This window comes from Podarcis filfolensis (genome assembly GCF_964270895.1).
Source record: "Podarcis filfolensis genome assembly, chromosome: 5".
NCBI lineage: Eukaryota > Metazoa > Chordata > Lepidosauria > Squamata > Lacertidae > Podarcis > Podarcis filfolensis.
In genome coordinates, this window is record NC_139608.1 from 5,391,537 (window position 1) to 5,418,983 (window position 27,447).

Sequence of the window (27,447 nt, forward strand, 5' to 3'; positions counted from 1 at the left end):
TGAAGTTTAATAATCGGCCTCAGCATCATTTGGAGGCACCCGTTTAAGAACATAAGAAGGGCCTGCTGGATTAGACCAAACAGGGTCCACCTAGTCCAGCATCCTGTTCTCACAGTGGCCAACCAGATGCCTGTGAGAAACCTGCAAATTGAATCCGAACACAAGACCATCACATATGATAAAAAGAATCTTCTTTCTCTTTACATTTCCAACACTTGTTTGATTTAGATTTATACATTTTTGCCAGCTTACTCAGTGTTAGATACCAACGATCTATCATTTTCATATAATTTTCTCTTAAACCATAACATGCGGTACATTTTATATCCATATTCCACAATCGTTCCTATGGAAACTGCTCCATTTCTGCCCCCAAAACTGGTCCTGCACCCTCCACTCCACCTGATACCCACAGCACAAAAACTACACCTTGCATACTGAGGGGTCAGGCTGGGATCGGGGTGCTTTGCCCCTCCACTGGAGCCCCCCATGTGGGGCAGCTCAAGCCCTGCCAACTCTTTGTCCCTTGTTTGCCCGGAGCAAAACGTCCCTCTTGGCTCAGAGCGGGGAAGGAAGGGATAGATTTGCTGCCTCTTGTTCCTCAGTCCGGCAGCTATTTTCTAACTCTCTCCCTGCCTGCCCCTGCCAGCCTTGCAGCTGCCGCCATCCGTCCGCATTCCCAAGTCACGGTCCCAGCTCGGACTTCCGTCCCCTTTGGAAAAAACACGGCTGAGGCATTCGGAGGGGGAGCTGGGCACAGAGACGGCACAGGCGACCCGGGTGCCAACATGGACAGGCGGACACTCGCTCTGCTCTGGGTTTTCATCCTCCCAGGTAAGGATGCAGCTGCCTGCCAGAGCCTGCAGACCTGGGCCTAGTGGGAGAAGTCGCAGGAGGTGCTCCCAGCAAGACTTGGAGGTGGATATGCGGAACGGTTCACTTCTAGTGAGGAGTCCTGGGGGTCAGGCTATTGGCATCAACAGGAGGGAGAAGGAGGGACTTTTCAGCCCCTTCATGCTATCTATCTATCATCTATCTATCTATCTATCTATCTATCTATCTATCTATCTATCATCTATCTATCATCTATCTATCTATCATCTATCTATATCTATCTATATCTATCTATCTATCTATCTATCTATCTATCATCTATCATCTATCATCTCTCTATCTATTTATCATCTATCTATCATCTATCTATCATCTATCTATCTATCTATCTATCTATCTATCTATCTATCTATCTATCTCTATATCTATCTATCATCATCATCTATCTATCATCTATCTATCTATCTATCTATCTATCTATCTATCTATCTATCTATCATCTGTCAATCTAACATCTATCTATATTTCACTAATTTTACATTCATTTTGACATTTCAGAACTTCAATTCCTTCCCCCTCTTTCTGCAGTTTCTTAAATTTGTTTTTAACATCTGCATATCCAAATGAACTTAATTTGCTCATTTATTCATCTTCTTTAAATATATACTCATGAAACTGCAGGTTATTACAATAACCCTGCCAATGTTTTTATCTGTTTATAATTTATCTGTAAATATTCAATAAACCATTTGCATTCTTTTGTTTAAAAAAATGTTATCTTGATTTCTTATTCTTCCAGTAACCTTCGCCATTTCTACATATTCCACAAGTTTTTGTATCCATTCTTCCTTTACTGGGACTTCTGCTTCTTCCCATTTTGGGGCAAGTAACATTCTTGCCGCTGTGGTAGCATACATGAATAAGTTTCTATACATTTTAGGTAGTTCTCTCCCTATAATTCCCAAAAGAAAATCTTCTGGGGTTCCCCCCAAAAAGGTTATTTTAAACATCCTTTTCATTTCATTATATAACCCCCTTCATGTTAAACCAGAATAAGCTTCCAGCATTTATCGAAGCTGATAGATGAGGCAAAACACATAGGCACAATTCTTCTCATTTTCTATGTGGGAATTTTCACATTTTATTCCCCTGAATTCTTGTGGATACTTATCTTTCATGCCTTCTTAGAGAAATGCATAATCTTGAACCTGGAAACCAGATGGTGGAGACGGGGAAGGGCTTTGGGCACTCTGCGTTTGCTCAGGGGAACTCTTTTCTTCTCATATTTCATGCTCCAGCGTGGGTGTTCCGGTACAGAGAGCATTGAAAGAAAAGGGGGGTTTTGTATTGCAGCTGCCTTGACTCAAAAGAGGGGCAGAACCAGACAGATATTGCATCCAGGTTCAGCTGAAGGGTTAAACTGAGAGCTGATGTGATGTAATGGTTGGTGTGTGAGACCAGGACCCAGGAGACAAGGGTTCGAATCCCCACTCGGCCAGAAAGCTCTGTGCGGTCTCTGTGTGTGGTTTGGGAGCTGCACAGTCAGGGAAAAAACAATGCTGTCCAGGGTTGTAAAGACTGTGGAGAGAATAATTGGGTGCATTCTTCCCACCTTGGATCAAATCTATGCTTCCAGGTGCCATTAGAAAGCTGCAGAGATAGTGCAGGATAGTGCGCACCCCGGAAATGATCTCTTTCAGCTTCTGTCTTCTGGAAGAAGGTACAGGGTTATAAAGTTACAGGACTAGCCACCTGAGAAAGAGTTTCTATCCAAATGCAATTTTGATTTTAAACGCAGTGTAAGGAGTCTCTATGGGTGAATATTGTATTTAAAAATGGGGTATCAGAGTTTTTAGTGGGCTAACCAGGTTGGGATAGCTGGGATAGCAGGCTTGTTGGTTTTTGAATGTCTTATGTAGATTTTTTCAATTTCGTTGTTCTGTATGGGACAATGACAGTAAAGATTATCGTATCGTATTGTATTGTATCGTAGCTCACAGGGTGACACTGTCTCTCAGCCTATCCTACCTCAAAGGGCTCTTGTGAGGAACTCTTCCTACTGATGTCAGCCAGGCCCCGTCACTGCACTGTTTTTGGCACCTGCCAAAAACATTTTCACTTAGACAAGCCTACCCAGGTGGCATGCTCTGGTCCATGGGGTCATGAAGAGTCGGACACGACTAAACAACTAAACAACAACACCCAGGTGTTCCGAAAGCTGGTGCGAGTTCTAATCTGTTTCTAGCCTACTGTTATTTTAGCAAGTAGATAAATAGGTACCGCTCTGGCGGGAAGGTAAACGGCGTTTCTGTGCGCTGCTCTGGTTCGCCAGAAGCGGCTTAGTCATGCTGGCCACATGGCCCGGAAGCTGTACGCCAGCTCCCTCGGCCAATAAAGCGAGATGAGCGCCGCAACCCCAGAGTCGGCCACGACTGGACCTAGTGGTCAGGGGTCCCTTTACCTACCCTTTTAAATCCATTTGGGGGGAGGTATTGCCATGTTGTTTTTTTATTATGCATTTGTGTGTGTTTTTGTTGTATTTTGTGTGTTTGTGTGTGTGTGTGTGTGTGTGTGTGTGTGTGTGTGAACCACCCTGAGTTCTACAGATGAAGGGCGGTATACACATTTTAATAAATAAAAAAATAAAAATAAACGTCTGAGCTTGCAGGAAGGCTGATGAGCTGGAGCAAAGCTCTGCCACTTCTCTGGCCAGCTCCTGGGATGAACCACTGCAAAAGAGGGGTCTATCTGAGCTCCCCCTGCTTCTCTCCCCTTCCCTCCAGCAACCCTGGGCGTGAACATGGAGGAGAAGCTCATGAAGTACCTCTTTGAGGAGAATGGCTACAACAATAAACTGCGGCCCGTAGCATCCAAGGACGAAAGTGTCACCGTCTCCCTGGCACTGACCCTCTCCAATCTCGTCTCCCTGGTGAGCCCACCTTCCGGGATCCGTCAGCAACTGCTCACCACTTGTTGTCTTACGTGAAGAGCGTAACAGCCTCTCTGGATTAGCCCCCAAAAGGCCCATTTGGTCCAGCCTCCTGTTCCCCACAGGGCCAACCGGATGCCTTTGGGAAACCCATGGCCCCTCCCCACATCTTGCATTCGGATGTTGAAATGAGGGACATGAGACAGGAGTTGGTAATGCAGGTGAGCTGTGCACAAGCAAGCTGCCAGCTAGCTCTGCTGAGGCTCTTTTTATTAGCACAATATGCAAAACCAGTCAGATACATTTTTGGACTGTGCCCTTTACATCTTCCAATCACGCGGTCGTGGGGTGGTACAAAGTTATTTTGGTACCTGTTTCCACCGCGTCACTTTCCCCTTGAACAATGAATAACGAAGGAGACAAAGGTCACAGACAGGGCACGGCAGACCACTAAGAGAGCAAAGGTTAGATAGAGGGCATGATGTTCAGACAGCTGTGGCTTGTCTGCGGGTGGAAGTGTGCTCCACATCCGGCGGTCATTCCTTCAGGAAGTACATTGCTGCGGAACATGGATGCTCCATTTCACTGTTGTGGCTAGAAGCATTTGATAGACCTCACCTCCAGGATTTGAAAAGGACTAGCTGTCTTTAAAAGAGGGTTAGATGAATTCATAAAAGAGGAGAGGGCCATCGAGGACTGCTAGCCACAAATGGTCCGCCTCCACAGTCAGAGACAGCGATGCTTCTGAATGCCAGTCGCTGGAAACCACAGGAGGTCTGTGCTTGGATCCTGCTTGTGGGTTTCCCACAGGCATCTAGCTGGCCAATGTGAGAACAGGATGCTGGACTGGAGAGACCATTGGCTTGATCCAGCAAGGTTCTTATTTTGTCCAAGCTCTGGTTTCAAACCATCTCAGGCAATGGCCATCACCGCAGGACTACTGTATCTGTGTCCTGTGTTGCAGATCCTGCCCTGCTGGTTAGATCATATAATCCCCAAAGCCCGTCCCAATTTTACAATTGCAATCCCCATAAATTTATTGTGTGCATTCTGAAGAACCGTTGTCTTTCATCTGGGATGGATGGACCAACGGTTTGCTTTGGTGTGATGCAATTTCCTGTGTTCCTGTTCCCTTCTCCTTCTCTTCCTAATTGGAGCAGCCTAATTTCAAAGCCTCAGCATCCTCTGTGACAAAAGCGATGGTACCCAGGGCTGTCTTTAGCGTATGTGGCGCTGGGGTGCAAAAACTGCCCAGCGCCCCCAATTTTGGAGGGGCAGGCCAAAGTTGTTGAGCCTTTTTTAGGGGGGCAGCTCAGAGTTGTTGAGCTTTTTTGGGGGGGCATGCAACTCTCTGCCATGCCACTGGGTCTGATCCTCCCTTATTGTGTGTTGTTGCAGAAAGAGGCCGACGAAACTCTCACCAGCAATGTCTGGATTGAGCACGTGAGTAGGAGAATGCCAGTACCAGCTCCTCCAACCCAAATCAAAGCCTGGCCATTGAATTGTGTGTGTGTGTATGCAGTGGTACCTTGGTTCTCAAACTTAATCCATTCAGGAAGTCTGTTCAAAAACCAATGCGTTCAAAAACCAAGGTGTGCTTTCCCATACAAAGTAATGCAAACGATGCCCATGGGCCGCTTGTGGCCCATGGGCCTTAGGTTGCGGACCCCTGACCAAGACGTTTGAGAACCAAAGTACTACCGTATATCTTCATTACTTCCAGCTGAGCTAATGTGCTAATTTGAACTCCTGATTCGTGGCGCATTAGGCTTCTGTTTTAAGGGTAACTTCATTGCTGATCTCACACTGTTTGCTGCCGTGAATTTTCTCTCTCTCTCTTAACGTTGGCATTATAGAATTTTTTTTGCAGGTAATTAAAATAAAGTAAATCCCTGCAGGAATGGATGGACTACCGGCTGAAATGGAACGAGACAGAATTTGGCGGCGTCGGTGTGCTCCGCCTGCGGCCAGACAAGCTGTGGCTGCCTCAGATTGTCCTGGAGAACAAGTGAGCACCAGCTAAGTCGCCCTTAGGGTTGCCAAATCAGTGGGACCACCATGCTCCTCTGCTTTCTGAGGCAGCTGGCTCTGCAGAACCTTAGCGGGCGATGTCTCCCTCCAGGCTGGTTCTTTCCTACATGGGCTGCAGGGCAAGGGTGGCATGTCCTGTGTTGCCACCAGAGGCAAAATGGGAAGTGCTGCCCGGCCCTACCGTTGCTGCACAATCTCCATGGTCAGAAGCAACGCCGTTTTCCAGCGCTGAACGCTGAAATCTCATGATATCTTGAACGCCCCACGAGATCTTGCAAGATTTGTAGAATGCTCCCCCTAGGGAGGTTCAATTAGTGCCATTGTTATATGCTTTTAGGTGGCAAGCGAAAACGTTTCCCTTCAACCAGGCCTTTGATTAATAATAATAACAACTATAATTTCGTTATTTGTACCCTGCCCATCTGACTGGGTTGCTCCAGCCACTCTGGGCTGCTTCCAACATACATAAAAACATAATAAAACATGACACATTAAAAAGCTGCCCTATACAGGGCTGCCTTCAGATGTCTACTAAAGCTTGCATAGTGATTAACATTTGTTTGTGAGAGTGGGTGGTCGGAGGGCGTGGGATATTCGTTTGTCTTTGTTTTGATTATGCATTATGCATTTTTATATTAGTATTTTTATGCTGCGGACCTCCCTGAGATCTACGGATGGAGGGGGCGGTATACAGATTTAAGAAGTACTGTATTTTTCGCTCTATAGGACGCACCGGACCACAAGACGCACCTAGTTTTTAGAGGGGGAAATCAAGAAAAAAAATATTATTTCCCCCCCCAGCCCCAAAGAGCAGTCTTGGGGCTGCGGGGGAAGCCCGGGTTCCCCCCCCCCAGCCCCAAAGAGAAAAGAAGCCAAGACAGCGAGCGGGATCCATCCCGCTGGCTGTCTTGGCTTCTGCCATAGCCGCACAACCTCTCCAGCCGGGAGCTAAACCTCTCCAGCGCGGCTAAAGAAGCGTGGCTAAAGAAGCCAAGGCAGCGAGTGCGATCCATCCCGCTAGCTGCCTTGGCTTCCTCTTTAGCCTTGCGCAGCCTCTCTAGCCGAGAGGAGGGAGAAGGGACTGACTGGCCACCAGTCCCTTCTCCCTCCTGGGGAAAAGCCCGCAAGAGCCGCACAAAGCTTGTGTGAGGCTCTTGGGGGCTTTTCCTGCCTGCCTCCCCCTTGCATTCGCTCCATAGGACGCACAGACTTTCCCCCTTAGTTTTTAAGAGGGGAAAAGTGCGTCCTATGGAGTGAAAAATACAGTAATAATAATCGTCCTGGAAATTGGCACCGAAGCAACTTCTCCACTGGTGGGGGGGGTCACCCATGGGGGGAAACACCTCAGGGACTTCCACCGACTGAGATGGCAGCTTCACTTCGCCTCCTGGGTGGGCCAGGTCTGGTTTCAGGGGGAGGACAGAGGCCACGGTTCCACGTGGTGAGCAGAAACGCCTGCGTGGACGCGTGGATCGCCTTAGCTTGGCGCAGGATCCCGCCCAGTGTCTCTGCATCCTCCCTGCTTCGTGGGGGCCTGCCTTGCCGCAGCGGACAGGAAGCAGTTCCCCGGGAAGGTGATGCCCTTCTCAGCCCCACGGCTCCCTCTCCCTTTGCAGCAACGACGGGACCTTTGAGGCCACCTACGACGCCAACATCCTCATCTTCTCGGACGGCAGCGTCTACTGGCTGCCTCCCGCCATCTTCCGCAGTGCCTGCCCCATCAACGTCAACTACTTCCCCTTCGACTGGCAGAACTGCACCTTGAAGTTCACGTGAGGAACCTCCAGCCCCCTTGCCGGGCTTCTTCAGCGCGTGTGGTTGGGTGGTCGGGTCCCTAGAAACTGCCACATGGCTCGTTCAGTAGAGTGCAGTAGAGACTCTTCCCCTCAGGGTTCGAGCCCAGCGCTGGGAGCAAGATTCCTGCACGGCAGGGGGTTGGACTAGATGACCCCCGGGGTACACCTTCCAACTCTACAGTTTTATGATTCTATTATTCTGATTCACACATTTTTTTTGGCAAACCATTTCCCCTCGTATAATGCATTTCCAGATGGTAATATACGTATTGCTGTGCTCGCTTTACCCTGTCGAGTGCACGCTCTCTCCTTTTTGGTACACATTGATCACAGAATTGGTTCCCTTTAATACAGGCACGTCCAACTCCCCAGAGACTGTGATCTACTCCCAGTATAAAAAAATCTGGCAGTGATCTATCCATTGTCATTGGAGGAGCATGGGGGGGTGGATAGATTGCCCAGAGTTGCTGTTGAGCTTTTTTTAGGCGATCCCGCGATCTACCAGGATCAGCCGGGGATCTACCGGTAGATTGCGATCTACTGGTTGGACATCCCTGCTCTAATTCAACCCCCTGTATTGCAGGAGTCACAGCTATTGAGGTCTGGGGGGGGGGTCGCTGGGCCTGAGGTTCCCGTGTGTGTGTGTGGGGGGGTGTTTTTAAAGGCTTCAAACAGACCGTCCGTCAGTTTCATGAAGTTTGCTTGGTGGGGCAGAGACGGTTGAAAGGCATCCGTGGAACCTTCTGCCACAGGATTCTCTGCTGACTGGCTTTCCGCCTGCCTTTCCCAGCTCTCTGATGTACAGCGCCAACGAGATCAACCTGGAACTCATGTCGAAGAAAGACGAAGAGAACAATAAGTCGTACGTGGTGCAGTGGATCACCATCGACCCGGAAGGATTCACCGGTAAGTGGGGGGGGGGGAGAGGGGAATGTCTTCCTATAGGGGGGGTCAGCAGCGGTGGGAGGAGGTCTCCCAACCCATGCCCTTTCAAAGGTGTAGGGCAGAAAACCATCGTCCTCAACGGCTGGGGGAAGATTCTCCACCCCATGGGCTGCATTCCAATCTGGACAGCATGCCAAGGGCCACGTGTGGGTGGTGGGCAGGGCTAGAGGCAAACTGGGCGGAGCAATGAGTGCAATTTTCACTTTTGTACAGCAGCAGTGCCGGATTTATGTATAAGCTAAACAAGCTATAGCTTAGGGCCCCGTACTCTTGGGGGTCCCCAAAAAAATTAAAGGGAAAAAAAGGTGGGTGTACATTTCCACAAGATAAAAAACAAATAAAATAAAACCTACATACAGCAACAGTGTTTTGTGTTGTGTAGGCTCCTATGATGTAAGTAATGGGCCCCGCCTGCTAGCCTGCTCCCTAAATATCACTGGTTTGCTCATTTCTATATATAGGGTGCCTACATTCTGCATGGACTGGCGTCATGGCAACACGTGGCATGCAGCTGCAGACTGCAGGGCAGCACAACTGAATTTAGCTCAAGCTGTTGTACCTGTTGTGTAATATTAAAGAGTGCTTGTAGACTGATGATCAGGCAGCACAGACTAAGGGTATGAGTCTTATGCCTACTGATTGATTTTATGTAATACATAATTTATTTATTTTGATCCCATTATGGCTTTAGGTACCTATTAGGTCCATAAATTACCATATAGTATACAGTGGATGCTTGGGTTGCGAACGTGATCCATGCAAGAGGCATGTTCGCAATCCGCAGCGCCGCGTCTGTGCACGCGCAGGTTGCCATTCAGCGCTTCTGTGCATGTGCAAAGCTCAATTTAGCGCTTCTGCGCATGTGCAAGCGCCAAAACCCAGAAGTAACCTGTACTGGTACTTCTGGGTTCAGCGCAGTGTGCAACCCGAAATTGCGCAACCTGAAGTGTCTGTAACCCAAGGTATGACTGTATATTCAACACACAAAAAGCGACAATTTGTTGTTGACAAAGGACAGCTGGACATATAAAGGGCCCCTTCCTCTTCAGTAGCTTAGGGCCTCATCAAACCTAAATCCGGCCCTGTACAGTAGGCTAGTTTTGACACACCAACACACCTTTCTCTCCTCCAGGAAGGCATTGTCAGGGTTCAAGGACACATCTCATTCAGGGAGAAGCACACAAGGTGGGCATGAAGCAGGGCCAGGAGAGGGAATGGCAAGGGAGAAGGGTGTGGCATGGGTAAAGTTTCAGGGGCCAGAAAGAGTGGCTTGGAGGGCCTGAGGTTAGCTCTTTCGGTTAGAGAATCCTGGGACCTGTAGTTTACCCTCTCACAGAGAATAATAATAATAATAATAATAATAATAATAATAATAATAATAATAATTTATTTATACCCTGCCCTTCCTGGGTCAAAAACCGGGCTCAGGGCGGCTAACAACCAATTTAAAACACTTAATTGTAAAAGCAGCATAACATACAGTATAAAAACATTAATAATAATAAAATTCAAAGTTCAGAAATCAATTTAGGGGAAATCCATCTAATAAACACTAGATAGTCACCAGGGCTAGCTGGCTGAATTAGTCCTACTTGGGCCAGCGAGGAGACCAGGGGAGAATTAGCTGTGAGGTCCCAGAGCGGGTAATCTTCATAAAAGGGGACGGGGAGGGAAGGAAGGGGAATAAAAGATCAGGCTGAATTCAAATTAAAGGCAAGGCGGAATATCTCTGTCCTACAGGCACGGTGAAAGGAGGTTAAATCCTGCAGGGCCCTAGTCTCATGGGACAGAGCATTCCACCAGGTCGGAGCCACCACTGAAAAGGCCCTGGTGGAGGATAGTCTGGCTTCCTTAGGGCCTGGGACCTCTAAATTATGGTTTTTCATGGACCTTAAGGTTCTCTGCGGGGCAGACCAGGAGAGGTGGTCCCATAAACACGAGGGCCCTAAGCCACAATGTGGCAGCACCCTTAATGAAACTACATCTCCCAGCATTCTCTGGGAGAATGCCAAATGTCCATCCTAACCCTGCCTGCCTCACTCCTGGTTCATGGGCCTTGCGCATCTGTCCCCCTCTCCTTGAATGCTCACGACACCCCTGTTAAGAGCTTGGGAGTAAATTTACTTATCAGCGCTCCCCGTGCAGAGTTTCAAGACAATAAAGCATTAAGACAGCACTTTGCAACCACGGCCCGTCAATACAAAATAATAATTCCTTGCGTTTATGTGGAACTTGCAGAGCGTTCAAAGCGCTTTCTCACAATTATCTTGTTGTGATCCTCACAACATCTCCATTTGGCAGTTCCAGTAATAGCACAGTAATTCACCCTCTTTCGGATCCAATTCGCTGCGTGCCGTCGCTTTGTGTAGCTGGCGGGGGGCAGGGGGAGAAGGGATGGGATGGAGTGGCTGGAGTCCTCAGCAGACGTGCTGCATCTTTTTTTGTTGCAGGACTCCCATCTGCTAACCTCATTGCAGATGGAGGCTGAGTCAATAACCCCTCAAAAATCAACAGTAGAGAAGAGATGGTTTGATCTTCCTGCTCGGTTCATGTTTGCACTGGCTCGGCCTCTCCTGCCTTGAAAATGTCCCCTTGAGCATGTGCATAAAGAGATTATTGTGGACTTCAGGAAATGTAAATTGAATATTCAGCCACTCATTATTGAGGGGAAGTGCGTGGAACAGGTCTCGGTGTTTCGATTTCTGGGAATGGAGTTGAGAGATGACCTAAACTGGGGAGAAAACACTAAAGACCTGATGAAGAGAGCACAGCAGAGGTTATATTTTCTGAGAATCCTCCGGAAAAATAATCTCTCAAAGGACCTGTTGATGGCATTTTACCATTGTACTGTGGAGAGTGTATTAACTTATGGTCTGTGTGTGTGGTTTGGGAGCTGCGTGGTCAGGGAAAAAACAATGCTGTCCAGGGTTGTGAAGACTGCGGAGAGAATAATTGGGTGCAGTCTTCCCACCTTGGATCAAATCTATGCTTCCAGGTGACATAAGAAAGCTGCAGAGATAGTGCGCACCCTGGAAACGATCTCTTTCAGCTTCTGCCTTCTGGAAGAAGGTACAGGGTTATAAAGACTAGGACTAGCTGCCTGTGAACAGTTTCTATCCAAATGCGATTTTTGTTTTAAATGCAGTATTGAGGCATCTGATCAAGGCCTGTATTTCAAAATGAGCTTAAAGATATATTTGCAAATGTTTGTATGTTTCATGCCAGGCGGAAACCAGCTGGCTAAGTACTTTGGCAGTTGTTTATCTTCCTGCTCTCCTGAACAGGGCCCCCCTGATTTATAGCAGTAGCAGGAGACAAGTTTCTCAAAGTTGTAAAAGGGAAATACAGGCTGGGAGCAAATGTTACACTGACCCTACAAATTACAGAATACAATCAAGCTGCAAAAACACTAATTAAGAGTTGGTAAATAGTAAGATTTATTGTTTAACAGAAAATAGTACCATGTGCCTCTCATCAGACTCTAGCCATATTTTCCTAAGGGCAATAAATTTTGGGAAGAGCTAATGGGAAAAGCAGCTGGCTGGGAAAGGGGAGTGTAAACTGAAGAGGCTTCTTTTTGAAGCTGTTTTTACTGAGTTCTTTTTTTTACTTTGCAAAGGCCTTTTCTTCTAAAAAGCTATCTATGTTATGTATGAGATTTGTTGGCTTAATGCAAAGGATTTAGAAAGTAAGAAATGTTAGATTCTTATGTTAGATTCTGATTTCATTGATGGTGTGTGAGAATGTGAACCCAAGAGCTCTGTATAGATACAATTTAATACCATGAGCCATCTGTTTTAGCCATTTGTTTTGGAATGCAGGGGCAACAGGGGCAAAAGGTGATCTGGTAATTAAGGTGCCTTGTTGAGGCAAATGTAAGATATATGGCTACTTGTCTGCCATTTATGGATAGAAGGAAATATAGCTCTTTGTCTCCCATAAAAGGTAATAGGAAATGGGTGTATCTTTTATGATTGGTTCTAGCAAACAGCCAATAGGAATTTCAACCAGGCTGATTGGACAGAGGCAGCCAAAGGAGGAGCAAGGGGGCTGGGCTGAGGAAATATAAGTGCTGGCCATCAGGGCTGGAGTGGGCAGAGCTTTGGTAACCATATACCACTGTGTCTATCATTTATTTGTCTGACAAATAAATTATTATTTTAATTTCTCTATTGCTGCGTTGAATATTTCATTCCAGCTAAGCGTTAACCACAAGCAGGGTGCTACAGTATAAGGTACTCTCTATGGGAGTATATTGTATTTAATTATGGGGTATCAGAGTTTTTAGGGGGCTAACCAGGCTGGGATAGCAGGCTTGCTGGTTTTTGAATGTCTGATGTAGATTTTTTCAATTTCATAGAATCATAGAATCATAGAATCATAGAGTTGGAAGAGACCACAAGGGCCATCGAGTCCAACCCCCTGCCAAGCAGGAAACACCATCAGAGCACTCCTGACATATGGTTGTCAAGCCTCTGCTTAAAGACCTCCAAAGAAGGAGACTCCACCACACTCCTTGGCAGCAAATTCCACTGTCGAACAGCTCTTACTGTCAGGAAGTTCTTCCTAATGTTTAGGTGGAATCTTCTTTCTTGTAGTTTGGATCCATTGCTCCGTGTCCGCTTCTCTGGAGCAGCAGAAAACAACCTTTCTCCCTCCTCTATGTGACATCCTTTTATATATTTGAACATGGCTATCATATCACCCCTTAACCTCCTCTTCTCCAGGCTAAACATGCCCAGCTCCCTTAGCCGTTCCTCATAAGGCATCGTTTCCAGGCCTTTGACCATTTTGGTTGCCCTCCTCTGGACACGTTCCAGTTTGTCAGTGTCCTTCTTGAACTGTGGTGCCCAGAACTGGACACAGTACTCCAGGTGAGGTCTGACCAGAGCAGAATACAGTGGCACTATTACTTCCCTTGATCTAGATGCTATACTCCTATTGATGCAGCCCAGAATTGCATTGGCTTTTTTAGCTGCCGCGTCACACTGTTGGCTCATGTCAAGTTTTTGGTCAACCAAGACTCCTAGATCCTTTTCACATGTACTGCTCTCAAGCCAGGTGTCACCCATCTTGTATTTGTGCCTCTCATTTTTTTTGCCCAAGTGCAATACTTTACATTTCTCCCTGTTAAAATTCATCTTGTTTGTTTTGGCCCAGTTCTCCAATCTGTCAAGGTCGTTTTGAAGTGTGATCCTGTCCTCTGGGGTGTTAGCCACCCCTCCCAGTTTGGTGTCATCTGCAAATTTGATCAGGATGCCCTTGAGTCCATCATCCAAGTCGTTGATAAAGATGTTGAATAAGACTGGGCCCAAGACAGAACCCTGTGGCACCCCACTAGTCACTCTTCTCCAGGATGAAGAGGAACCATTGATGAGCACCCTTTGGGTTCGGTCAGTCAGCCAGTTACAAATCCACTGAGTGGTAGCATAGTCAGGACCGCATTTTACCAGCTTCTTTACAAGAATATCATGGGGCACCTTGTCAAATGCCTTGCTGAAATCAAGGTAGGCTACATCCACTGCCTTCCCTTCATCTACCAGGCTTGTAATTCTGTCAAAAAACGAGATCAGGTTAGTCTGACTTGACTTATTATTCAGAAATCCATGCTGACTATTGGTGATCACAGCATTCCTTTCTAGGTGCTCACAGACTGTTTGCTTAATGATCTGCTCCAGAATCTTCCCTGGTATTGATGTCAGACTGACTGGGCGGTAATTATTTGGGTCCTCTCTTTTCCCCTTTTTGAAAATAGGGACAACATTTGCCCTCCTCCAGTCTGCCGGGACTTCGCCTGTTCTCCAGGAATTCTCAAAGATGACTGCCAGTGGTTCTGAGATCACATCTGCCAGTTCTTTTAATACTCTTGGATGCAGTTCATCTGGCCCTGGAAACTTGAATACATCTAAACTAGCCAAGTATTCTTGTACTATCTCCTTAGTTATTCTGGGCTGTGTTTCCTCTGCTGAATCATTTGCTCCAAATTCTTCAGGTCGGGCATTGTTTTCTTTATCGGAGAAGACTGAGGCAAAGAAGGCATTGAGGAGTTCAGCCCTTTCTGTGTCCCCTGTTTGCATTTCACCATCTTCTCCTCTGAGTGACCCCACTGTTTCTTTGTTCTTCCTTTTGCTACGAACATACCCATAGAAGCCTTTTTTTGTTGCTTTTAACCTCTCTAGCAAGCCTGAGTTCATTCTGTGCTTTAGCTTTTCTGACTTTGTGTCTACACGTGCTGGCTATTTGTTTGAATTCCTCTTTGGTGGTTCCCCCCTTTTCCATTTTTTGTACACATCCTTTTTTAATCTTAACTCAATTAAAAGTTCTTTAGATAGCCACCCTGGCTTCTTTAGGCACCTTCCATGTTTCTGTCTCATTGGTATTGCCTGAAGTTGTGCTTTTACTATCTCCCTCTTAACAAACTCCCAGCCATCATGAACTCCCTTTCCTTTTAGTATTACTGTCCATGGGATCTCACCCAGCACTTCCCTAAGTTTTATGAAGTCGGCTTTCGTTGTTCTGTATGGGATAATGACAATAAAGATTATCGTATCGTATCTCACATTACTCTGGATGTCAGGACTGGATGCCTACGCTCACATCCATTCTGAACAGAGGCTGATGTAGGTGCCTTTTTTCACTGGTGGTGGGGATGCCTGTCTCTTATTCCTACTCTTTTAGATGTGGCGGCCATTTTGTATTATGCTTCGCCTCAACAGCAGCCATATTGTGCCCCTCTACATTTCGACAGCAGCCATATTGTGACTGGCGCCCCCCTGGCACTTTCTCCAGATTCCAAAATGAGCCCGCTGGTGCAAAAAAAGATTGAGGAGAAAGGAGTAGAGAGGTTTTGTCCTTCTTACTTACAGCCTTGTACATAGCAGGGAGATGCACAACCAGACACACAGAGGGAAGACTTCCTCAGAACCACGCAGCCAACCAGAGCATTTGTTACCTCAGTAGAGATTGTGCCACTCTGACTGGCTGCTAAGCAACACCGCCATCTTCCTCATGGCTCGTTGACTTTAACATTAACAGAATTAAACTTTAAGTTGCAAACCGAATTAACGCTGCTGCCGTACTTCCAATGGCTAGGAGCCCTCTCCATTCTGGGTTCCTGTGAACTGTGGCATACTCTCTCTCTCTCTCTCTCTCTCTCCCCTATCCAGAGAATGGCGAATGGGAGATCATTCACAGGCCGGCCCGCAAAAACACTGACCCGTCCGCCCCTCGCGACAGCAACAAGCACCAAGACATCACCTTTTACCTCATCATCAAGCGCAAGCCGCTTTTCTACATCATCAACATCGTCACCCCCTGCATCCTCATCGCCTTCATGATCATCCTGATTTTCTACCTGCCTGCTGACTGTGAGCAAAATCTAACCTTCGAGTCCAACCCTGTATGCAGCCACCCCAGACAGGGATCGAACCTGTAACCTTGGCATTATCAGCACACTGCTCTAACCAACTGAGCTATCCATATCGAAGCATGTGCTAATGAGGGTGGGATGTGTAGCACCAGTTCCGGGCTCAATTTGAAGTTCCGGTTTGATCTATAGAGAATTATGTGGCCCAGGACCCCAATGCCTCAAGAATTGCCTCTTGAACTGACCCGGATCCTGCAATCATCATCTGAGTTTCTCCTCTGTCTTCCTCCTCCATGGGAGGCCCAGAGGGTGGCGATATTCTAGAAGGGCCTTTTTAGCGGTGGCTCCCTGTTTGTGGAATACTTTCCCCAGGGAGCCACACCTGGCACTATCTTTCTCTATCTGCAGGGGCCAGGCAACTTATTCTTTATTTCTACCTTCCCCCAGCCTTTTGACCATTAATTGGAAGGCTTTCAGGTATTTGGAGCCTCTTTTAGTGGGGCAGGTTCCACAAGGCCTGTCTTCTACCTGCACAGGTGTGCTTTGAGTTTTCATTGCTCCTGTTTGTTGCAGTTGATTTCAGCACTCATACTATTTGTGTGAGTCTCTATGTCTTGCTTCCTAGACGAAAGCGGCTAATAAACTCCCCTCTGCTCCTCCTTTTGTGCCTTCCAGGTGGGGAGAAGGTGACCCTGGCCATCTCCATTCTCCTGGCTCAGTCTGTCTTCTTGCTGCTGATCTCCCAGCGTCTCCCAGCCACCTCCTTAGCCATCCCTCTCATTGGCAAGTAAGTCTTGTTCTGCCTGGAACACTATCTTGGAGGACTAGGCTATCAAGGTCTACCAGCCGTGATGGCTACGCTCTCCCTCTTGAACCTCCTGATCTAGCAGCTAGCCTTTCCTTGTGTTCTCAGCCTGCTTGTCCCTTTGTGATCCTTATCATTTTGCACTCTCCCCCTTCCTTGTTCATTCAGATTATTTCCGTCGTTCAGTATGAATTGTGCAGCTGCCTGGAAGGCTCTTGAATGGGGCAGCAGCTGTGCAGGGCGCCATCATTTGAAAACATAAATATTGTGTCAGGAAGGCTGCACTGAGGAAGAATGGTGGGAGCTTCCTCCTCCCCTTGATCCTCAATCTTCCCAGGAGCAGGAAGACAGTATAGATTTGGAATAGTGGTTTGCAGAGGGGCATAGTTCCGAAGGCAGAAGCTGGGAAATACTGGATGGGGAACAGCTAGAAGAAGAACAACTGGGAGAGAGAGGGTTAACAGATTCACAGTCTTTGGGTAGCATTCCTCCACCACCCTCCCCAAGGTCGAGAAGAGCTCAGAAAGTCTCAGAACAGAAAGCACAGAGCATACAAGCTCAGATTACAAGACGTAGGAGTGACGTAGATTAATAGGGATGGAGCGGGGAGTGACCCTTAATTGGGAGCACCGCCATTTCTAGGGAGACGTGTTCTTTTGTCTCTCACTGTGATTATTAAAGAATCTAACCGGTAAGTCATTCCTTTCGTTTGATCTTACTATTCACTGCCACAGGCGAGGAAGGCGATTCCCCGAAGCCTGACATATTGGCCCCCATTTCTTTCAAATACACCTTCTGCCTCTCTCCCCTTCCCTGGGCAGGTACCTGCTTTTTGTCATGCTGCTTGTGACTGCCGTGGGGGTAGCCATTGTCACAGAGCTCAACATCCATTTCCGGACCCCCAGCACCCACATCCTGACCGACTGGACCAAAGAGGTGAGCTGTGAGGGCCGGGTAACAGGCAGGGGGTGGAGATGTGTAAATCCCACATACCATGCACCCAGGAAATACCGCCAGCATGGCAGTGTAGCATAGTGGTTGGTGTGTCAGAGTAGGACCTCTTGTAGACTGGGGTTCAAATTCCCACTGGGCCACAAAGCTGCCTTATACCCAGTCAGACCATCTCTTGCCTACACTGAATGGCAGCGGCTCTCTGGGTCTGAGCAGGAATAATAATAATAATAATAATAATAATAATAATAATAATAATAATAATGTATTACTTATACCCTGCCCATTTGACTGGGCCTCCCCATCCACTTTCGGCAGCTCCCAACAGAATATTAAAAACACGACAAAACATTAAAAACTTCCCTAAACAGGGCTTCCTTCAGATGTCTTCTAAAAGTCAGATAGTTGTTTGTTTCCTGGACATCTGATGGGAGGACGTTCTACAAGGCGGGCGCTGCCACCAAGAAGGCCCTCTGCCTGGTTTCCTGTAGCCTCACTTCTCGGAGGGATGGAACCACCAGAAGGCCCTCGGAGCTGGACCTCAGTGTCCGGGCTGAACGATGGGGGTGGAGACGACCCTTCAGATATACTGGGCTGAGGCCGTTTAGGGCTTTCACGGTCAGCACCAACACTTTGAATTGTGCTCGGAAACGAGCCAATGTAGGTCTTTCAAGACCGGTGTTATGTGGTCTCGGCGGCCACTACCAGTCACCAGTCTAGCTGCCGCATTCTGGATTAGTTGTAGTTTCCGGCTCACCTTCAAATGTAGCCCCACGTAGAGTGCATTGCAGTAGTCCAAGTGGGAGATAACCAGAACATGCACCACTCTGGCCAGACAGTCCGCAGGCAGGGAGGGTCTCAGCCAGAGTACCAGATGGGGCTGGTAGGCAGCTGCCCTGAAGTCTGATCCTAGTGCTACGTGGAGTTGCCAGGAATTGAACCCAGGACCTTCTGCATGCCAAGCAGACGCTCTACCATCTGAGCTACGGCCTGTCCCCAAGGACTAATCTCTTCCACAAGGAGGCCTTCAAGAACCCTGTGTGCAACAGGGTGCTCCCCTCACACGCAGGAGAGGAGGAGGAACCCAGAACAATGGCATGCAAGCCCTTATATAGACTTTTGGAATTGCCCACCCTGTAGCCCAAGACCGCCCCCCAAAACATCATACATACATCACAGAAGGAGGCGGTCTACAGCAGAAATCCTGCCTGCCAGGATACCTGATAATGGTCACTGATTGCTTTACCTGGGCAGCCTGGCCGTTCTTTTGTGATGGTTAATATTTAGTTCCTGAGTCCAGGTCGCAAGCTCACTCTATTCATACACAGATGCGCCCTTAAAACAGGATTCGTAAGCAAAAAGACAAAGGGAAGGCAGAGGAATATTTGAGGTCAACTTGAGAGAGTCAAAATGGCTTCAGGATTGCTCTCCTGTACTGTTTCAGACACGTGGTTTATAGACTTATGTGTGTGTTTGCCTTGGACATTTATGAACATTTAAATTATATTTGAGTGCTTAGAATTGTTATGAAGCTACCTCCCCCAACCTTTCTGCTTCCCTGTCTCCCCAATGCTGCAGGTTTTCCTGGAGACCCTCCCTCGCCTCCTTCGCATGTCCAAACCGGCCGAGAGTGAGCCCGAACACAGGCTGGTGATCCGGCGATGCAGCTCTGTGGGCTACATTGCCAAGGCGGAGGAGTACTTCACCGTGAAGTCCCGCAGTGAGCTGATGTTCGAGAAGCAGTCAGAGAGGCACGGCTTGGCTAGCCGCATCACCCCTGCCAGTGAGCTTGCGGGGGGCAGGGGGTGGTCACTGCTCCCAGGGGGCCAGAAGAGGGTGACCGTCTCAGAGGGCTTGGAGAGAAGACGAGGCAGAACTTACAGAGGGCAGGGCAGGCGTATGAGAACATGGGCCCTGCTGGCACAGACCCAAGGGACCACATGCTCTTCTCAACAGTTTTCTGTGAGCCATACAGTGGTACCTCTGGTTGTGAATGGGATCTGTTCCGGAGCCCCGTTCACAACCCGAGCAGAACACCCCCCGCGTCTGTGCGTCCGCAGGTCACGATTCGCTGCTTCTGCGCATGCGCGTGACATCATTTTGAGCGTCTGCGCATGCACGAGTGGCGAAACCCAGAAGTAACCCTTTCCGGTACTTCCAGGTCGCCACAGGACACAACCTGAAAAGATTTAACCCAAAGCATCTTTAACCTGAGGTATGACTGTATTTTATTTTGTTCCATCTCATTTTTAATTTGTATACCGCCTTTCTATATTACTATGCACACGGCAGTCTGCAAAGCTGAAGAAACAGCAAAAAAGACAGTTCAACCATCTAATAACAACCTGATCCAATGCACAAAAGTCATAATAAAAACATAACTTTGAAATGAACAATCTATATCGAACAAAGCAATATTCAATCATCCATTGGACTATAATAGAATTAAATATCAGCAGATGATAATTAAACAGTTTACACTTAACAATTATGATAAAGAACTACAAAACTATAATCAATAAAAATAATGTCAAGTCACAACGCATAAAATACCACAAAACCTGCAAAACCAGGTAAAAGGGTCAAATCGAGAAACAAGGAGGCACAAGTTATAAAATTATTATTTTTTAATATCCCTGGTGGGCAGGGCCAGAGGCAAAAGTGGGTTTTACGGTTACAAAGGAGGCTGGTTTCTATGCCCACTCACACGCCCCTCTCTGCCCTCAGTCCACGCAGGTAAGAGGCATGGTCAGAGTTCTAGGACATAGTCCAGCCAGGCAAAAACACTCCAGCAGAGGGTGAAGGGGTGTGTGGCCTGGGGAGACTCTCAAGGGCCAGAGGGAGAGGCCTGGACTTCTCCCCCCTTACCCACCAGCATGAGGCTCCTCCACCCTTGGTCTATCTGTTCTCGCAGTGGCCAACCAGATACCTCAAGCAGCACCTGAGTGATCAGTTATCAATAATAATAATAATAATAATAATAATAATAATAATAATAATAATAATTTATTATTTATACCCTGTCCATCTGGCTGGGTTTCCCAGCCACTCTGGGCAGCTTTCAACAGAATATTAAAAATACAATAAAGCATCAAACATTAAAAACTTCCCTAAACAGGGCTGCCTTCAGACGTCTTCTAAAAGTCAGATGGTTGTTTATTTCCTTGACATCTGGTGGGAGGGTATTCCATAGGGCGGGTGCCACCACCGAGAAGGCCCTCTGCCTGGTTCCCTGTAACCTCACTTTTTGCAGTGAGCGAACCGCCAGAAGGCCCTCGGAGCTGGACCTCAGTGTGCGGGCTGAACGATGGGGGTGGAGACGCTCCTTCAGGTCTACTGGGCTGAGGCCATTTAGGGCTTTAAAGGCCAGCACCAACACTTTGAATTTTGCTCAGAAACATACTGGGAGCCAATGTAGGTCTCCACCACTGAATCGCAGTGGAACCTCCTTTGGTTGCTTTTTATGAGAACTGGAACGAGCCTGAGAGAGGCTTCTGCACCAGGATGTAATGATCCTTAAAAAAGTCTTAACCAACTTACATAAAATATGCATTATAATTACACATCGGGTCAGATGTGAAAAGCAAGGAAAGTTTAGAAAGAATTATAAACTGACACACACCGGTGTGTCCAGTCAGTAGAACCTCTGCTCTGGTTCACCGTGACTCAAATTCAAACTGAATTTTTATCTAACACCAGAGCACCATCTCCAAAACACGCTGGCTGCCAGGAAATTCGAATATTGTTTTTATAGACTGTAAATTTAGCTGGTGGATGTAAACGCTTGGGTTGTAAATTTTTTATGCCTGCCTTGCACTGACGCTGTGGGCCGTGCTTTTTATTATTGCTGTTATCAGAACAGCAGCTTAGAAATATTCTTCATAAATAGATAAATGTTTGAAAGCCCGGGAATTGACGATGCGCTAATCTGCATTCGTGAACACTGCAAGGTTGTTGCAATGGGGGGGGGGACAGGAGAGCCTGAGCCCCTTTCCTGCAGCCCCCACTTCTTAGCGAAGGGACCTCTGCGAAGGGACACACCCATCTGCTTGTAAATTGTGGAATGTTTATTCCAAAAACGTTATGCAGCCAACTCAGTGGCAACGATTCACATGGCGACTAATTGCGCCAGTGTGGTGTAGTGGTTAAGAGCGGTAGTCTCGTAATCTGGGGAACCGGGTTCGCGTCTCCGCTCCTCCACATGCAGCTGCTGGGTGACCTTGGGCCAGTCACACTTCTCTGAAGTCTCTCAGCCCCACTCACCTCACAGAGTGTTTGTTGTGGGGGAGGAAGGGAAAGGAGATTGTTAGCCGCTTTGAGACTCCTGAAGGGGAGTGAAAGGCGGGATATCAAATCCAAACTCTTCTTCTTCTTCTTCTTCTTATAAGTTAAATACTGCAGAGGGAACACAGAAATCTTGCAAATCAGTGGCAAACCAGGCCTTCAAAACACCCTCAGCCGCCCCTGGGCAGATTAGAGCCCCTGTAAGCAGAGAAGCAGAGGTGGCCCATCCCATCTTGCCGCCTGAGGCGAAACGGGAAGGCGCTGCCCTGCGTGCGAGACGTATTTTTCGCTCCATAAGATGTGCCTGACCATAAGACGCACCTACTTCTTAGAGCAGGAAAACAAGAAAAAAATATTCCGAACGAAACAGTGGATGTATGATTTTTGTGGTTCATGCTGTGGCCACAGACATGTGATCTGATGGTGAATTTGGGCTGACCCAATGCAAAAATCCTGAGGATCCATGGGCTTTTACCTCCCCCCTCCCAGGCAGCCTCCGCTAGCCTCCCTTATCTCTCTTCCGATCCCACCGATCAGCTGCTTCAACACCCCCTTCCCTCTTGTTTGCCTTAGTGTCTTTTCCTTAGCTGGAGCAGTTTTTTGCTCCTCCTTTTCTCCTAATTTCTTTCCTTATTGCTTTAGTCTTCCTGTTTTCCCCCTTTGCAAGTTTGCTGTCTTTACCTCCCCACTCCCAGGCAGCCTCCTTTATCTCTATTGTCCCTTATCTCTCTCCCCGATCGGCAAACGACCAGCGGCTTTGTTTCAACACCCCCTTCCCTCTTTCAAAAAAGAAAAAAGAAAAAAAGGATGATCTGCTTTTGCCCCTGCACTGGCTCCCGGTGGACTACAGGGTCAGGTGTAAGGTGCTGGTTTTGACCTTTAAAGCCCTATGCGGCCTAGGACCCACGTACCTACGGGACCGCCTCTCCTGGTATGCCCCGCGGAGGACCTTATGGTCCACAAATGACAACATTTTGGAGGTCCCAGGTGCAAGGTTGTTTAGTTTGGTCTCAACTAGGGCCAGTGCCTTTTCAGTACTGGCCCCGACTTGGTGGAACGCTCTGTCACAAGAGACTAGGGCCGTGCGGGACTTGACATCTTTCCGCAGGGTCTGCAAGACAGAGCTGTTCCGCTTGGCCTTTGGTTTCGACTCAGTCTGACCCTTATGTTTCCCTCCCCTTATGGTCTTGATCTATGGGCTACTTTTAAAATGAGGCTGCATTTTAAATTGCATTTTAACCTGTATTTTAAATTGGTTCTCCCCCCCCCCCCATTATGTTTTTACTGTGATTTTATTGGTGTTAGCCGCCCTGAGCCGGGCTCTGGCTGGGGAGGGCGGGGTATAAATAAAATTTATTATTATTATTATTTATTTGATACTGACTTTATATGCAGGCGACACATTTTTGTGCCCACTGCTTGGCTGGAGAACTGCACTGTGAAGGATGGCTGTACGTTTCAGTTCAGGTCCCTCCAGAAACCGCAAATTGGGTAGCTTCACCCTGAAGTGCAAGCTGAACTGAATTCCTCCTTCCACCCATCGTAGCCTAGTTTGCTTGATCCCGGATCTGGGACCAAAATTCAGTGCTGCCCTCTCGGGGGCTGCCTTCACCCTGCATTTGTGAGGACCCGACCCCCCCCCCCGTTTCCTGGACGTAACCTGCTCACCGCTTCTCTCCTCTCTGTCCGCTAGGGCCAAACCCCCACGGGGTGGAGAGCACACAGGAACAGCTCTACAATGAGATCAAGCCGGCGATCACGGGAGCCAACTTCATCGTGAAGCACACGCGAGACAAGAATGACTACAATGAGGTGGGCTTGGCAGAAGCGTCACGGCTCACCTCTGGTTTATCTTTGCTTCCTCTGAGCCCACAGCTCCTTGCTAGTGCCTTAGATTACAATGGATTCCTCCTCAACAGTCATCGATGCCCCGTCCGCACTACACATTTAAAGCAGTATCATTCCACTTTAAACGGTCCTGGCTTCTCCCAAAGAATCCTGGGATCTGTAGTTTATTGTTTGGTGCTGAGAGTTGTTAGGGGACCCCTGCTGCTCTCATGGAGCTACAGTTCCCAGAGGAGTTTTAATAATAATAATAATAATAATAATAATAATAATAATAATAATAATATTTACACTCTGCCCATCTGGCCGGGCCTCTCCAGCCACTCTGGGCGGCTTCCAACAAAATATTAAAAAACTCCTCTTCCCAGGGAACTCTGGGAATTGAATGCTCTGCTGGATTTTAACCCTTGCTGGATCCAGGAGATTAGGAGGGACTGAGACTAAATCTCTGCCAAACATACAACCATTTTTAACGATGTTAAATCATCTTAAATAGTAATGATTATATTAGAGCGGCCTTGTACCAAGTCGGATCATTATTCCATCTAGCTCAGTGCTGTGCGGCACTGACTGGCAGCTGCTCTCAAGGGTTCCCGGCAAGGGCTATGGAATGGCTCTCCTTGAAGATGCCATTGGGGATGAACCTGGGACCTTGTACGTGCCAAGCCTGTACCTGCAATTTCGCAATACGGCAGGCTCACAACTTGCAACACATTTAACTGCGCGGTTGCAGCTTTACACATCTGGCGGCTGGTCAGCCAACACCGCACAAATTAAGCGCATGCAAGGCGGAGAGCTTAGAAGCTCTTTTCCTGCCGCAGAAATGACTTCCAAGCTTTCCACGTTGCTTCCCGGGCTCTGCGAAGGTCTGTTTGGCTCTAGGAGGCTCTCTGCCTTCTGGTTTCGTGGGGAGCAAGGCCTGCCTGGCATGCTACCTTTGAGAAATTAAGGATGGCCACACAGGGGCAGTTCTGGGCTTGCTATGTGTTAAGTCGTGGGCGAACATATCAGACGACACAGCGATTCTTCAAACAGCTCTTGTTTATTCCAAGGCCAGAACAGAACTGAACTGAAGAGCTCAGTCAGCCTGCTTATATAGAGCTCCAGAACACGTAACTGTAGCAACTTTCTAAAACTATCCAATCACTGAACGTCACTTTCGACCCTTCATTTGCATAACTATCTACAGTATCCCCCTGCTGGCCCAGGGTGAGAACTTCAGTACATAACACTATGACTATGTGCCGTCTTGGCTTTCCACATGTGCTGGTCCAGGTCTGGTCCAGAATCCAAAGGTTCTGCTGGGAGTCAGTCCAACAGGGCCAAGGCAGGAAACCAGGCAAGGACAGGTACAGGATCTCAGGCAGGTTCTAGCATACAGCAATGTTGCTCCCGCAACCTGGGGCGGGGTCTGACAGTCTTTTATCTTTGTCGGGGTAACGGCTGGTCCTGATCCCCCGGCGACTCATCTCCCTGTTTCTCCCGAAGGCAAGCACTCCTCCTGCGAGAACTCAGGTCTCTCCTTCTCTCAGACCTTAGTCTCTGCAGCTCAGGAGACGTCGGTGGGTTACTAGACCCAGGGACCGCCTCAGCCTCCCCTGACCCAACCGGTAGTGGAGCAGCTGGAAGTGATAGCTCAGCCAAAGGCAACGAGGGAATCCCCGCATCTGGAGCCAGGGCAGGCTCAGGCCCCTGACTCGGCCCAGCTGGTGTTTGTTGCAGGGGAACCTGTGCAGACTGGGGCTCTTCAGAATCAGGCCCCAGACTTGGTTCTCTGGTTTTGAGCCCGAGTCTTAGGCTATTGCACCACACAATTGCCATCCCCTGCTAAAATGTAACCTCTCCTCAAGTAGGGAGCCTACTGCCCTCCCTTTGCATCCTCCATTTCTGGCTGTGCACACCAACCGAATGACAGGGCCAGCCTTTGGCTCATGTGCCGCGGAGGCTGGATGGTAATCTGTCATGGATGCTTTAGTTGAGAGGGGGTTGGACTAGATGACCCTCGGTTTCCCTTCTCTACAATCCCATTATTCTCTGCTGCGCAGCCCAGCTGTCAAGAGGGCATCCTTGGATACCCTCACTTTCTGTGTCAGGCTGTGGTGCAGAATGTACTGTATGCATCGACCGGGAAATGGGAAGGTTTGTGTATGCTTGAGTTGGCCCTTGACCTCTGTACATGGGTTGGGGGAGGGGGGGATTTTGTGGTCTTTGGGCCCTTCTGAACCTTGCAATTTCTTTGGCAGGAGATAGACAATTGGAACAGCATTGCTCGCACGGTGGACCGCCTTTGCTTCTTCCTGGTCATGCCCGTTCTGAGCCTGGGCACCTTGTGGATCTTCCTGAACGGGTCCTACAACCACCCTCCCCCCTTGCCCTTCGAAGGGGATCCCTACGACTACAATGAAGTGAACAAGAATTACATCTAGAGCTGGAGGGGACCCTTGACCCCCATCTCCCCAGAGAGCCAGTCTTCTTCCTTTCCTCTTACCTGTGAGATGGGACGCAGCCCGTACTCACTCACGCTCGCCTCCCAAGCCAGCTGGCGTGTTGCATTCTCTTAAATTGTTTCTGCTTTTCTGCCTTGTCCCTTGTGGTGCAATAAAAGCTGTGTTTCCCAAGCGCTGGCTCCGAAACTACAGGGAGAACACGTTCAGGCAGAAGAGTCCTGGATAGCAAGGGGGAAAAGGTTGATGTAACTTTTCTTAGGCAATGTGTCTCTGTGTGAGGAAAACCACCCTCACTACGTTCCACACACAAAAAATGTATCTTTTTCCATCACTGGTAAATTCTTGCATGTGACAGAGAAATATACGCTGCCATATCAGATACCCTTGGCCCATCTAGCCTAATATTGCTACACTGACTGGCAGAAGCTCTTCAGGGGAGGGGGCATTCTCAGCCCTGCGTTGGGATGCCAGGGATTGAATCTGGGGCCTTCTGCATGAAAAGCAGGTGCTATATGACCACCGCCACCCCTCTCTTGTTTAAAGAAATGTTGTTTAGTCTGAACTATGGAAAAGCCAGCCATGCAAAGCTCCTATTGGGCAATGCCTGTGCCTTCACCAACACTACTTCCTGATGCAGTTTTTCAACATCCTGCAGTCCAATACACACTTACTTGGGAGTAAAAGTGTTTCCTGATGGACAAATCTATGTCAGTTTCTATATTTTCCAATCTTAGATTCAGTTCCCCACATATCAGTTTGCTTTTTTTTAAAAGAGTCCTTGTGAAAAATTGTCAGAGTTTAGTGTGCATTTATCCAACATATACTCAGTTTTGTATGCAGTTTTGACTAATATAGACATTTTCCAAGACATTTTCAGCAATAAACTGCATTTTTAATGTTATTTTCGCAAATATATGCCTTTTTAATGCATGCTTTCCTCTGTTATACCAATTTCTGTGCACATTCTTGGTTGGAATGTTACATTGGTTGGAATGTTACATTGCAAAATTTAGAGAAGTACAAAGCTTAAAGGATGGCTGTGTTTCAGTTTGCGTATCGTATCAGGAGGAGCAAATCCCCCACCCCTCTTCCAGACATGAAGCTCATTTTGCAAATGGGTCATTCAGATCTGATCTTTATTCTGTGTGCGCATTTGGCAGGTGAGCTTCCACACATTCCTGCTGGGGATTTTAAGGTAATATTGTTCCTGTTAC

At 47.8% G+C, this 27,447-nt stretch overlaps 1 protein-coding gene across 1 annotated transcript; it reads left to right on the top strand.

Moving 5' to 3' along the window:
* The first annotated feature begins 718 nt into the window (after window positions 1-718).
* On the top strand, window positions 719-27,134 carry CHRND (cholinergic receptor nicotinic delta subunit). Its single transcript, XM_083612880.1, has 12 exons — window positions 719-834; window positions 3,618-3,763; window positions 5,162-5,206; window positions 5,662-5,771; window positions 7,411-7,566; window positions 8,381-8,496; window positions 15,702-15,902; window positions 16,577-16,688; window positions 17,528-17,642; window positions 19,236-19,440; window positions 23,635-23,753; window positions 26,030-27,134. Exons 1-12 carry the CDS (start codon window positions 789-791, stop codon window positions 26,210-26,212), a joined length of 1,554 nt encoding a protein of 517 aa, XP_083469006.1. The 5' UTR covers window positions 719-788; the 3' UTR covers window positions 26,213-27,134.
* The last annotated feature ends 313 nt before the right edge of the window (window positions 27,135-27,447 follow it).

Bases quoted from the DNA above. Each gene is read 5' to 3' on its own strand.
- CHRND (XM_083612880.1), top strand. From the start codon at position 789: ATGGACAGGCGGACACTCGCTCTGCTCTGGGTTTTCATCCTCCCAG. The intron at 3,764-5,161 runs GTGAGCCCACCT...GTGTTGTTGCAG, and splicing joins TCTCCAATCTCGTCTCCCTG to AAAGAGGCCGACGAAACTCT. The intron at 15,903-16,576 runs GTGAGCAAAATC...TGTGCCTTCCAG, and splicing joins TTTCTACCTGCCTGCTGACT to GTGGGGAGAAGGTGACCCTG.